Here is an 11,883-nt window from a genome sequence, read left to right as displayed (position 1 = left end):
CAAGGATCAATCCAGCCATTTCTAACCATAAATGGGATTCGGATATCTGATGTGAAATATACACCCGTACAACCAAAAAAAAACCCTAACATCCGCATTTGGAGCCACCTCTCCGGCGCGCGGCATGGCTCTGCGTGATAAGGAAAGAAAAAGTGACAGGTGTGGCACCGCTCCAAGGTCAAATAGAGAAGCACCCACACATTTACTTGGAATTGTGGCTTTTCACTTTTACAAATGTTTGGGGCATGTTTTGTGAGAGAACTAGGAAAGTTGTAGTTGTGTAAGATTATATGTATCAATGACTATAAGCTCGATTGATATCTGCTGAGTTGACAGGTTAGCTTCATATTCTGTGACATTCGCATTTTACACCAACTGTTGATGTAGATCTTTTTTTCAGTTTTAGCGTTGCTTCACATTGCTAGGAGGTTGGACGAAAACAAACAAACAAATAACTTGCCAATTCTCCACAATTGTTAAGCGTATTTGACAGGGAAGGTAATAGCACAGTTCTAATGGGCGAAGATATTTTGTCTTGCCCGTCAAAGTCCAAAAAAAGAAAGTCGGCGCTTCAGTGCACCGTTTTAACCATCACACCGAACACAAAGGTCCCGATTGAAAAACACACTTCAGTCGGAAGGGGAGAGACAAGCAGAGAGGTGAGAAAAACAAACAGAGAGAACAAAATATAACCTCGTTTTGTTCGAACGCTCTCTTGTACCATTTACTTTACTTTTTTGTTTCATACTGAATGAGCTGGTTTGTTGGAAGTGATTGAAGTACTAAAGCAAATGCAATCGCATACTGAATCTCAGACGAGACCGTTCCACAAGTTGGTGTTCAAGCCACATACTCAAAAGAGAACCATCAACAAGCAACTACTGGCAGAACTCGATGCTCAACCTCCTCAGAAGACTATAGCTTGTCAAAGATGTCGGAAACTTCGTAAAAAGTGTTCAAAACACTTACCATCCTGCTTCACCTGTGTCAAAATGGGCGAGAAGTGTGAATACAGTGACAGCAAAGCTGTGGATACTTCAAACATTCAACAGCCACAGCAGCAAAGTGCACAGCCACAGAATTATCACTTTCAAATACGGCCGCCACAACAATCGGTGCCTCAGCTCCTGCCCTCTTTGAAAGATCAATTGAATAATACCCACAGTTCCAAGGATGTGAATCCGTCATCGGCAGTGTGTGTTAATGACAACAACAAACTACCGCCAATACGACTACCACCTATTAACCATGCTCAATTACAGCACGTTCAGTTGATATCTCAACAGCAGCAAAAACAACAGGAGCAATCGAAATTGAAGAAGAGCCAAAGGACAGTTGACATTCAAAATGCCTTGTTATCTACCTTGATCAACTTGGGAAAGGAAAACCTGTTACCAACAGAACTAGACTCAGAACCTTTGATGATACCACGAGAAGATGCCTTGAAGTACACTGCAAATTTCTTCGAACATTTCTATACATTAGTACCGTTTTTGCACAAACAGCAGATATTGAAAAGCTTCCAATCAGCCAATCTGTTCAACATTTTGAACCCTCCACAAAATTCTACACCATTAGAAATGAGAAAATCCTTCCAATTGTACTTGATTTTGACCATTGGGTTCAAGAACATGTCCAATAGTAACCTTTTATCTAAAGGGGAGATTGAGTCTCACTCTCGTATCTTTTCAATAAGACCACTAACAGAGTGGATAATCAGGTGTATGTCATTCCGAACGCACGAAGATATTGAGTGCATGGTGCTTTTGGTTATCGATTCTTACTTCACCAAAAACTGCTTATCAACGTCGAACATCACTAATTTATTGACCGGGCTAATTCTCAGATACCATTACCATAGAAAGTTATCAAACAGGGAATCGAAGAACTATTCAGAGCTAGCAAAGGAACAGAGGTACAGATTGTTCTGGTCTACGTACATCATTGATAGAACAGTTGCAAACTATTTGAACAAACCTGTTACTTTGTCGGATGAATTAATATCTACGCCATTACCTTCACAGTTATCATTGGAAGACTTCAAAGACGAACAAGGATTAACTGAGACCTTGAGACTGATCATCAAACTGAAACAACTGGAGGGTGATATCTTCAATGAGGTGCACTCCGTTGCGGTATTGAAAAAGAGGGACCTGAGTATTGCTGAAAAACAAGACCAAGTGTTAACACCTCTCCGGAACAGATTGGATGAGTGGCTGTTTAATACAACAGGTCCACAGGAACTCTTGAAATCAAGGTTGTATTTTTCAACAATGTATTACAACAGTTTAACCTTGGTTTACCGTCCTTCATATCTAATTCCACATCCAGAGGGTGATTCCATGGTTAAGTTATCCAAGTCTGTGTTGCAAAATCTGACATACACCTATAACCTTACTCTTTCCAAGAGTTTGTTCAGTGTGAACTGGCTTACATTTTTTAGGATCTTGGTGATTTTCAAGACATTATTGAGATGCCTACAGCACGAATATATTGTTCTAGAGGAGAGCAAAACCGAGATTAATCTGTGTGTGGAGATTTTGAAGAATTTCGAAAATGAAAATAACGCTGATTGGTCTTTTATTAAGGAGATCACACTCATTTTTCAAAGATTGTTGAAGTTGTCATTCCAAGCAAGTTCTCGAGAGGAAGTATCTCATGAGATCTCCTATGGCTCTTCGAGACTTGAGGACATCTTGAAGGACAATAGCGTTGGCTGTCGTCTAGATGACCGTATTGAAGAAGAATACGATGTATAACTCTGTGTATCTATATAGCTCTATAACACTATTTTGTAATATTTTTACTACTCAGTTCTGTTTACTGCCTGGATTACAATTCAAACATGCAACGCCTGAGAACACGCAGCTCGAAGAAAGGTTTTTTTCTCTTTTTTTCCCTTTTTTTTTCTCTCTCTTACTCTTCATTTTCCAGTAAACTGTAGCAACGATTTCCAGAGGGCAAAAGCAATGACCGAACAACCAAAGATTACACTTCACTGGTAAGTTTACAGTGAATGTCACGGGTATTAACTCAGAAACCGCTTAATTATGTATATGTACTAAGACAATTAGGCTGGACCATTCAAGATCACAACGTATTGTGTGGCTCTTAGAGGAATTGAACTTGGAATACACCATCAAGCCATATATTCGTACCGGTGGTCCAAGAGCGCCACCAGAGTTGAAAGCTGTTCATCCATTGGGTAAGGCGCCAGTACTTGTCGTTGAATATGCAGATGGTAAAGAGAAAGTCATTGCAGAGAGCGGCCACATTATTGCCTTTCTCATAAGAAACTTTGATAAGGAATCCCTTTTAACCCCAGATAACACAGATGCGTTCGACGAAGTTGAGTATTACTTACATATGTGTGAAGGTACACTTCAACCTGTGTTGACCTTCCTTTTGGTTCTCAACACCGCGGCTTCAAGAGCACCTTGGTTCGTTAAGCCAGTTATCAGTTCGTTTGTCACCAAGGTGTTTGAGCTGTACAACTATAAGGAGATCATCCTCTGCCTTGACTTCCTCGAGACTAAGCTCGGTGAGAACGCTGCCAAACTCACCGCATCGTCTCAGAACTTGTTCTTTGTGAACAACAAGTTATCTGGCGCTGATATCATTTTTGCCCTGCCGGTGGGTGAGATTTGCATCATTGGTGACAAGCTTAGTCATCTCGTTGATAAATCCAAGTACCCCCACTTGGTAAGATGGGCTCACGAGATTAGGGAGAGACCAGCATACCTCAGGGCAATGGAGAAAACCGGCCAGTATGAGAAGCCAAAGGAGCAAGAACAAGAGTGATGTGTACTCCGCAATCACAACTCAAATGATGAACTGTTTTGTAGTGTAATGTAGTGGGGATTAACCACGGCTAATTTGCTTTTCCTAAACTTCCAAGAGTTGTAGAGATATATACAGGCTCCAACTTTTACGCTGCCATTACAGCAATTGTTCAGAGCGGGAACATGGATCTTTCTTCTCCACATTGCTCCGCAGTTTTGTTTTTCTTACCAGCGTTGTACGCTAAAAGTAGTGAGCTTTTACGTCAACTCTCAACGGAACAGGGTTCTTCCATCAGTCACCCGCAGTGGTCCCGCACAGATTCCATCAACGGGGACAACACACCAATTGTAGCAGGAGAATAAGCGCCATGCCTCTTGATTGAGACGGTGTCAATTAGTCTATAAAAGGACAGAGGAGTATTCTTGGAGGGTAAAGCTATTCCTTCATTTCTTGAATAGCAACCAAACCATGACCGAACCGAAGCTTACACTCCACTGGCTAAACCAATCAAGGGCACAACGTGTTGTCTGGCTTCTCGAGGAATTGGGCCTTGATTACGAGATCAAACCTTACAAACGTGATGCAGAAATCCGTGCTCCAAAGGAATTGGCAGATGTTCATTCTCTGGGTAAATCTCCGGTGTTGGAGATTGAATACCCTGATGGTGCTAGGAAGACAGTTGCAGAGAGCGGACATATTGTTTCGTTCTTGATGAGAAACTTTGACAAAAACAACGTCTTCAAGCCAACCAGTGAACAAGAGTTTGACGACGTTGAGTACTATTCTCTAATGTCAGAGGGAACCTTACAACCGGCCCTAAGTTTCATAGTTGTTCTGCGTAGAGGTGGTGAGAAGGCACCTTGGGCCATGAAATCTGTGATCAGAACTTACAACGACAAAGTCATGGAGGCTTTTAACTTCCCAGAGACTTTGAAATGTTTCGATTTGCTCGAGAAGAGACTTGTTGAGAAGTCTAAAGTTTCCACAGAGCTTTACATCGCTGGAGAAAGGCTCTCTTCGGCTGATATTTTGCTGAGTTTCCCAGTTGTTGAGCAAGTTGTCTTTGGCGACAAACTAGGAAGTGCATTCAACAAGGAAGAGTACCCTCAACTGGTTACATGGGCCAAGCAGATTAGAGCCAGACCAGCTTATATCAGGGCCCAGGAGAAGACCAAGAAGTTTGGCTGATGCAAGGATGCCTTTAATTCGTCAAGTACAAGTACCATCACCTATAAATGTTTGTGTAGAATCATCACTGTTTAGTGGATCCACCAGCGGATATTAAGGCGATGTCTTAACCAGCGTAATTCGCTAGAAGTCAATACCAATTACCATGGAAACAAGATATTAATTCCTTCTCTGTATCTTCAGCGGTTGCCAATCTGCAGAACATACTGAGATTTTAACGTGTACCTACCGCGTCATGAGTTTGTCGTTCGCGAAGATGCCAGCGAAAAAACACACGCACACCCACACCGAAAGCAAAAGGGCAAAAAAGCTGTCGACGAAAGCAGCAACGAGAAAAAAAACACACACACATGGATCGAAAACGCTCTCTTTTAATCTTTTTGTTTACTTTTGAGATCAGTTTTGAAAGTGGAATCGCATCACTGGCAAGCGCTTATAAACTCTGAGAACAGAATTTATAAACAAGACGCTTAGAAGTACGTCAGATCTGTGCTACTGGTTTTATCAAGGTTATTGACTCAGATATCCTTTTCTGAAGAGGAAATTTAAGGAGAGAGCAAGAGAAACCGAACGAGCGCTGTGAACTACCTGTCGATACGGCGGCTAACATGATGTCAAATGTACAAGGAAGTGCGCCAAACACGCCATCTCAGAATCCTGTGGTCAAGCAGACAATGCTAGAAGTGCCACAGATCAAGAGCAAGGATGAGATTGATGTCTTGATGAATCGCTTACGCTATTTGAAAGAGTCACAAAGTGGCGAGGCGGAACAACAGGCTATCGTCAAGGCACTCAAAGACGTCAGTACACGCCAACAGGATTTTAGAGCTCGGAGGGATAAATTGAACAAAGCTTTAGTTGGTGCAAATAGAGGTTACGACGCTGAACTGTTGAGAGATCAGCTTGTGGCGTTTCAACTGTTGTCCAGAAACTTGGACGTTCCAGAGAACTTGCAACGTAACTTGGGATTTGACTCACACCTCAGATCCAACGATAACGTTGAACAGCAGGAGGAGCCTATCACACCGTTGAAAACATCGTTGGACTTCACGAAGCGACTAACGAATTTGGGTATCAAGGATAAATTTTCCAACGATATTCCTAACCCCTCAGAGGCAATTGTCAACACACACACTGCTGAGGCAGTTATCACCCATAAGATAGATGCTAGAGTCAAGGAATTGGAAAATTTGCCCTCCAATTTGGGTGCTATCAAAGTGGATGACGCTGCTTTAGATGCTGTGGATGATTTATCCAGACATGCGGATGATTTGAAGTTGTCGGCTCTTGTGGAGCTCAAATCTTTGAGGTTATTGCCAAAGCAAAAACTATTGAGACAGAATTTATTGTTCAATATTGGTGCAAAGGAACACACCTCAGTGGATTACCTGAGAGAACACCCCGTGACGGAGTCTGCCCAGAGATCCCTACAGGTGAGACCAAAGATCGTCATCAAGCAAACTGCCACCCTTGTTGAGGAGCTGGAGAGACAACAAAAGTTGGAAAAACAAAAGCTGGAACGTGCCCTACACATCCAGAAGATCACTAAATTGGTCGAGTTTGCCAATGAATCATTACAAGAGAGACATGATCGTATTACTAAGAGATTCCAATTGGCCAAAGCAATCACCCAAATGCATACTCAAATCGAAAGAGATGAGGGCAAAAAATTGGAAAAGACCGCCAGACAACGTTTGCAAGCCTTGAAAGCCAATGATGAGGAAGCATACTTGAGACTGTTGGATCAGACGAAGGATACAAGAATCACTCACTTGTTGAAACAGACAAATTCCTTTTTGGATTCGTTGGCCCGTGCGGTTGAAACTCAACAAACCGAGGCAAAACTTGCAAACGGTGAAACAGTAGAAATCTCTGATGAAGACAGAGAAAAAATTGACTACTACGAAGTTGCTCACAAGATCAAAGAAGAAGTTACAGAACAACCTTCTATATTGATTGGTGGTCAGTTGAAAGAGTATCAACTCAAAGGTTTACAATGGATGGTCTCTTTATATAACAACCATTTGAATGGTATATTGGCAGATGAAATGGGTTTGGGTAAAACCATTCAGACATTGTCATTGATCACATACCTGGTGGAGAAGAAGAAATTGAATGGTCCTTTCTTGGTCATTGTGCCCTTATCTACTATCACAAACTGGACTTTGGAATTCGAGAAATGGGCTCCTTCTTTAAAGACCATTGTTTACAAGGGTACTCCGAACCAGCGTAAAAATTTGGCCATTGATGTGAGATCAGGAAATTTTAATGTCTTGTTAACCACATTCGAGTACATCATCAAGGATCGTCCTATTTTGTGCAAGTTGAAATGGGTACACATGATCATTGATGAGGGTCACCGTATGAAGAATTCGCAGTCCAAATTATCTTCTACCCTGACACAGTACTATCATACAAAGAATCGTTTAATTTTAACCGGTACACCATTGCAGAACAACCTACCAGAGTTGTGGGCGTTGCTAAATTTTGTTTTACCAAAGGTGTTCAATTCACAAAAAACATTTGATGAATGGTTCAATACACCATTCGAGAATACTGGTGGCCAGGAGAAAATTGAACTTTCAGAAGAAGAAACCTTGTTGGTTATCAGAAGATTGCACAAGGTCTTGAGACCATTCTTGCTTCGTCGTCTGAAGAAAGAGGTCGAGAAAGACCTCCCAGACAAGGTTGAAAAGGTTGTTAGATGTAAACTTTCTGGATTGCAGTATGTTTTGTACCAACAGATGTTGAAGCACAACGCATTATTTGTCGGTGCTGGTGCACAAGGAGCAACAAAATCTGGTATCAAGGGATTGAACAACAAAATCATGCAGTTGAGAAAAATCTGTAACCATCCTTATGTCTTTGAAGAGGTTGAGAATGTGATAAACCCTAGCGGTGTCACCAATGATATGATGTGGAGATGCAGTGGTAAATTTGAGATTCTGGATAGGGTTTTACCCAAATTCAAGAAGACTGGCCACAAGGTTTTGATGTTCTTTCAAATGACTCAAGTTATGGACATCATGGAAGACTACCTGAGATTTAGAGATCTGAAATATTTGAGATTGGATGGCTCAACCAAAGCTGATGATCGTACAGGAATGTTGGGCCAATTCAACGACCCACAATCAGACTATTTTTGTTTCTTGTTGTCCACTAGGGCTGGTGGTTTGGGATTGAACTTACAATCAGCAGACACTGTGATAATCTTTGATTCCGATTGGAATCCCCACCAAGATTTACAGGCTCAGGATAGGGCACATAGAATTGGTCAAAAGAATGAAGTTAGAATCTTGAGATTGGTGACATCTGATACCGTGGAAGAGGTTATCTTGGAGAGAGCATCTCAGAAGCTTGAAATTGATGGTAAGGTTATCCAAGCAGGTAAGTTTGACAACAAGTCCACAGCAGAAGAACAGGAGGCCTACTTGAAACAATTATTAGAGAACGAAGGGCGCAAAAACACTGATGAAATTGGTGAGCTGGATGACGATGAACTTAACGAAATTCTTGCAAGAAGTGACAATGAAAAGGAGATATTCACTCAAATGGATCTCGACAGAATCACAAGGGAAAAGATTCAAAGCAGAAAGCCAGGTGGTTATAAGGAGAGATTGTTGACGGAGAACGAGCTTCCAGAAATCTTCACAGAAGACATTGAACAGCACCTCGTCCAAGAGACCAAAGAACTCGGACGTACCAGAGAGAAGAAACGTGTGTATTATGATGATGGACTCACAGAAGAGCAATGGCTCATGGCTGTCGATAATGATGATGATACCATCGAAGATGCCATTGCACGTAAGAGAGCACGGAAAGAAAGAAGAAAGGGAAGCTCCAAGGGGTCGAAAACTCCAAATGGCAAAGAGCGTACACCTGCATCTCCTGACGCAGAAGATGACGAAGAAGAAAGTGCAGCATCGACGCCTGAACCTGATCATGACCAAGATGAGGAAGAGGAAGTTGTTGTCCAACGTTCTGCTCCTAAGAGGCAAAAAGTTGAGATTGCAGACTGGAAGAAAGCATCCTATGAATTACTGGATGACTTACAGACGAAGACAGATGAGAGTGATGGTCATTTACTGAGCGAATACTTCATCAAGTTGCCATCACGAAAGATCTATGCAGACTACTACAAGCTGATCCAAAAGCCAATAGCTATCAATGGTATTCGTATGCAAATCAAAACCGGTAAGATATCGTCATTCGACCGTTTTAAAGATGCTGTTATGCTGATCTACACCAATGCCAAGTTCTACAACGAAGAAGGCTCTAGTGTATACTTGGACGCTGTTAAATTGGAGGAGTATTCTCAAGAAAGGTTCAAAGAAATTGAGAAGTCTCTATGATGTATTATATATATATATGTTTGTTCTAACAAGAAAATCGCTTCTTTGGTATTCCCAATGTAGAAAAATAACGAGAGATTTCAAGTCGAACTTGCATTGTTGCTCTTAACAGTCAACGTTCTTTGCTTTATTGAATGGTGCGTTTTCACCTTATCTGAAGTGATCTTTAGCATCCCAGATAAACCAGAAAGTACACCTGCTATGTCCATATTGGAAGGAGAGGACTGCGGACTTACCAGTTTGACTTACAGATCAAGTTCACCCTTCTCTCCGTCGTCACAGGACGATGAACATGCTATCCCCTCAAGAATCTCACAAGCGGAGAAGTTTACGAGGTTTAAGAAGTACTTGGAGTACAGAAACATTGCACCTGCTGCGATGCGATATGATGACAGCGATAGTACAGATCCAGATCTGTTCTATGATCTGCAGGTGTTGTCGAAGAAGAGAGATACACGATACGTACAGAGACCGTTTGCGTTTAGTGCGAAGGAAGACGTTACCGTAAGTGAAGGTGCCCTTAATTCTTACCAAGCCTATGATGTACATCGAGAGCAGTACCTTGAACCCTACGAAGCAGAAGGTGGTCTGGCATCACGGTATGATGATTCGATGGAACTGCGCTCTATAAAGGTGATTCAAATACCCACAATGGGTAACTTCGTTGAATGCAAGGGTAACTTGGTTGAATGTTACGGTAATTGGTTACTGATAGGTTCTGGTTCCCATCTAACGCTATTGAAGAATGAAAACATCATCAAAGTTCATGATTTGAGACCTCGCATGACCACCGTTACCCATATTCAAAATGCGACATGGCAGGTAAATCCACATACTTTGAATCTGGTCAAAGTTGTTAAGCTTATGGGAGAGGATATGCTCATATGTTGTTTAGACGATGGCCGAGTTTTACTCTACGAGCTAAAAGCACTGAACTTGTATTCAGAGTTATCACAACCGTTGTTTGAGATAGCAATGGAGTCTTCAGTTTGGGGAGCTGATGCGCAGGACAATGTTCTTGTGATGTCGGATAATAGCCATAAGGTAACGCTTGTTTATTTCTGCAAAACTGAGAGGAAAGTTATATGTGCTGGACAGTCTACTGAATTCAGCTCTAATATTCCAGATGTCTCTATCATCAAATCTGAAATAGATAGCGTGACTGTTTCGCTTGTTAATATTGATGGAGAGTTCCTCGTCATCAATTTCGACCTAAATACTGAATTAATCGAAAGTGAGATCTTGGAGGGTGACTTGGCCAATCCAATCACTTTACACCAGCTGCTGGGTAGAGCAGAGGACTCTATACTATGTACAGTACGGTTTCGTACCAAAGTTGACGAACAAGGTTGGACCGTTAACACCGTCGATGCGGACTGTTTCCTAGAGGTGAACAATCCGGGGTATTTAGGAGCTTATGACATTGACACTGTTGAAGTGATGAAGTGCTCGGAGATCCTAGGGTTAAGTGAGAACTATATGGTTTCCTCCAATCTTGGTGGGGCTTCAAACTTTGTATGTCTTGACACCATTGCACAATTCGCTGAGAAGCCAGATTCTCGTTCGAGGAGTACTCTCAACTCTGTGACCGATAAGGTGAGCCGTATCAAGAAGGCGTACTACGACATGGAGCTGGGTCCTCACACAACTGAGAGTGGAGGACTTAATAGCCTAGACGGCAAATTCCTCCTCCTCACTACAGAGACAAAATGTGCACTGTTCCGAGCAGACAGACTCATTTGCAATGCCACTACACAGGAGGTGTTCGATTTAGTTACAGATGAATATGCAGAGTACGCCAACAGAATCTCCATTGTCCGGGTGATTCCAAAGATCAATGCGTACATCGCTGTTTCACAAGCTGGAATCGTATCCATTGGCAGATTTGTCAAGCACCGCGGGATCCATTCCATCAGAGAGGAGCATGCCTGGAGATGTCCTAAGGGGCCCAACACCAGAGACGATGAAGCACGGACCGTTGCTGGGGTTGCGCTTCGGGAAATTGGGCAATCAGTCTACCAAATTTACCTGGTTTTCTCTGACGGGGAAGCACATCTCTTCGACTTGAGAACGGCAGACTGTGACGACACCAACCTGTCGAATTTCTTAATATGACTCTACACCCGTATATACAGAGCTCTTTAGACCAATAAACGAAACCCGGATAGTAAATTGCGATGTTACACACAACTCTAATCACGCAGAAATCATACGTTTACAGCAAAGGCCCCGTCCACGCCAATGAAACAGCGTCACCTGTCTTTTCTGTTTCTGGGTTTGTCCCTCATCCCCAGACCCCCCCTCCGCCCATGGGTGGTTTTGTTTCCCCGGTTGGAAGACATCCGTACACCTACCAACGGGGCTTCAGATCGGATCCTGTGGTGTTTTTCCTTCTTTCCCAATTTGTTGGTTTGCGTAGCCCTTTCTCTCTGTCCCTTGACAGGAGATCGTCGAAAAGAGATGGAAGCACCGTAGCAAAAGGTGCTCCGGCCAATTGCCGAAGCACAAAAAAAACCAACAAGCAAAAGCTAAAAGCCCACGAAAAACCTTGAAAGCCGAA

General features: G+C 42.4%; 5 protein-coding genes across 5 annotated transcripts; all 5 read left to right on the top strand.

Annotated features, from left to right (window-relative positions):
* The first annotated feature begins 306 nt into the window (after positions 1-306).
* On the top strand, positions 307-2,866 carry CYBJADRAFT_165617 (Zn(II)2Cys6 transcription factor). Its single transcript, XM_020214118.1, has one exon. It carries the CDS (start codon positions 792-794, stop codon positions 2,757-2,759), a length of 1,968 nt encoding a protein of 655 aa, XP_020073356.1. The 5' UTR covers positions 307-791; the 3' UTR covers positions 2,760-2,866.
* CYBJADRAFT_160290 (glutathione S-transferase family protein) lies at positions 2,846-3,801 on the top strand (the record flags this gene model as incomplete). Its single annotated transcript, XM_020213522.1, has 3 exons — positions 2,846-2,879; positions 2,935-3,001; positions 3,075-3,801. 3 exons carry the CDS (start codon positions 2,846-2,848, stop codon positions 3,799-3,801), a joined length of 828 nt encoding a protein of 275 aa, XP_020073355.1.
* Positions 3,802-4,251: 450 nt separating this feature from the next.
* On the top strand, positions 4,252-4,971 carry CYBJADRAFT_121895 (glutathione S-transferase family protein; the record flags this gene model as incomplete). Its single annotated transcript, XM_020212382.1, has 1 exon — positions 4,252-4,971. The coding sequence occupies one exon, from the start codon at positions 4,252-4,254 to the stop codon at positions 4,969-4,971; it is 720 nt and encodes a 239-aa protein (XP_020073354.1).
* Positions 4,972-5,329: 358 nt separating this feature from the next.
* STH1 (RSC chromatin remodeling complex ATPase subunit STH1) lies at positions 5,330-9,374 on the top strand. Its single transcript, XM_020214117.1, has one exon. The coding sequence runs from the start codon at positions 5,580-5,582 to the stop codon at positions 9,321-9,323; it is 3,744 nt and encodes a 1,247-aa protein (XP_020073353.1). The 5' UTR covers positions 5,330-5,579; the 3' UTR covers positions 9,324-9,374.
* An 81-nt stretch (positions 9,375-9,455) lies between these two features.
* On the top strand, positions 9,456-11,492 carry CRT10 (Crt10p). Its single transcript, XM_020217285.1, has one exon. The coding sequence runs from the start codon at positions 9,525-9,527 to the stop codon at positions 11,436-11,438; it is 1,914 nt and encodes a 637-aa protein (XP_020073352.1). The 5' UTR covers positions 9,456-9,524; the 3' UTR covers positions 11,439-11,492.
* Positions 11,493-11,883: the final 391 nt, after the last annotated feature.

This window comes from Cyberlindnera jadinii (assembly GCF_001661405.1).
Source record: "Cyberlindnera jadinii NRRL Y-1542 unplaced genomic scaffold CYBJAscaffold_1, whole genome shotgun sequence".
Taxonomy (NCBI): domain Eukaryota; kingdom Fungi; phylum Ascomycota; class Saccharomycetes; order Phaffomycetales; family Wickerhamomycetaceae; genus Williopsis; species Williopsis jadinii.
This window is presented reverse-complemented; position numbering and strand designations above follow the sequence as displayed.

Excerpts from the sequence above, each read along its gene's own strand:
- CYBJADRAFT_165617 (XM_020214118.1), top strand. The coding sequence starts at position 792 with ATGCAATCGCATACTGAATCTCAGACGAGACCGTTCCACAAGTTGGTG.
- STH1 (XM_020214117.1), top strand. The coding sequence starts at position 5,580 with ATGATGTCAAATGTACAAGGAAGTGCGCCAAACACGCCATCTCAGAAT.
- CRT10 (XM_020217285.1), top strand. The coding sequence starts at position 9,525 with ATGTCCATATTGGAAGGAGAGGACTGCGGACTTACCAGTTTGACTTAC.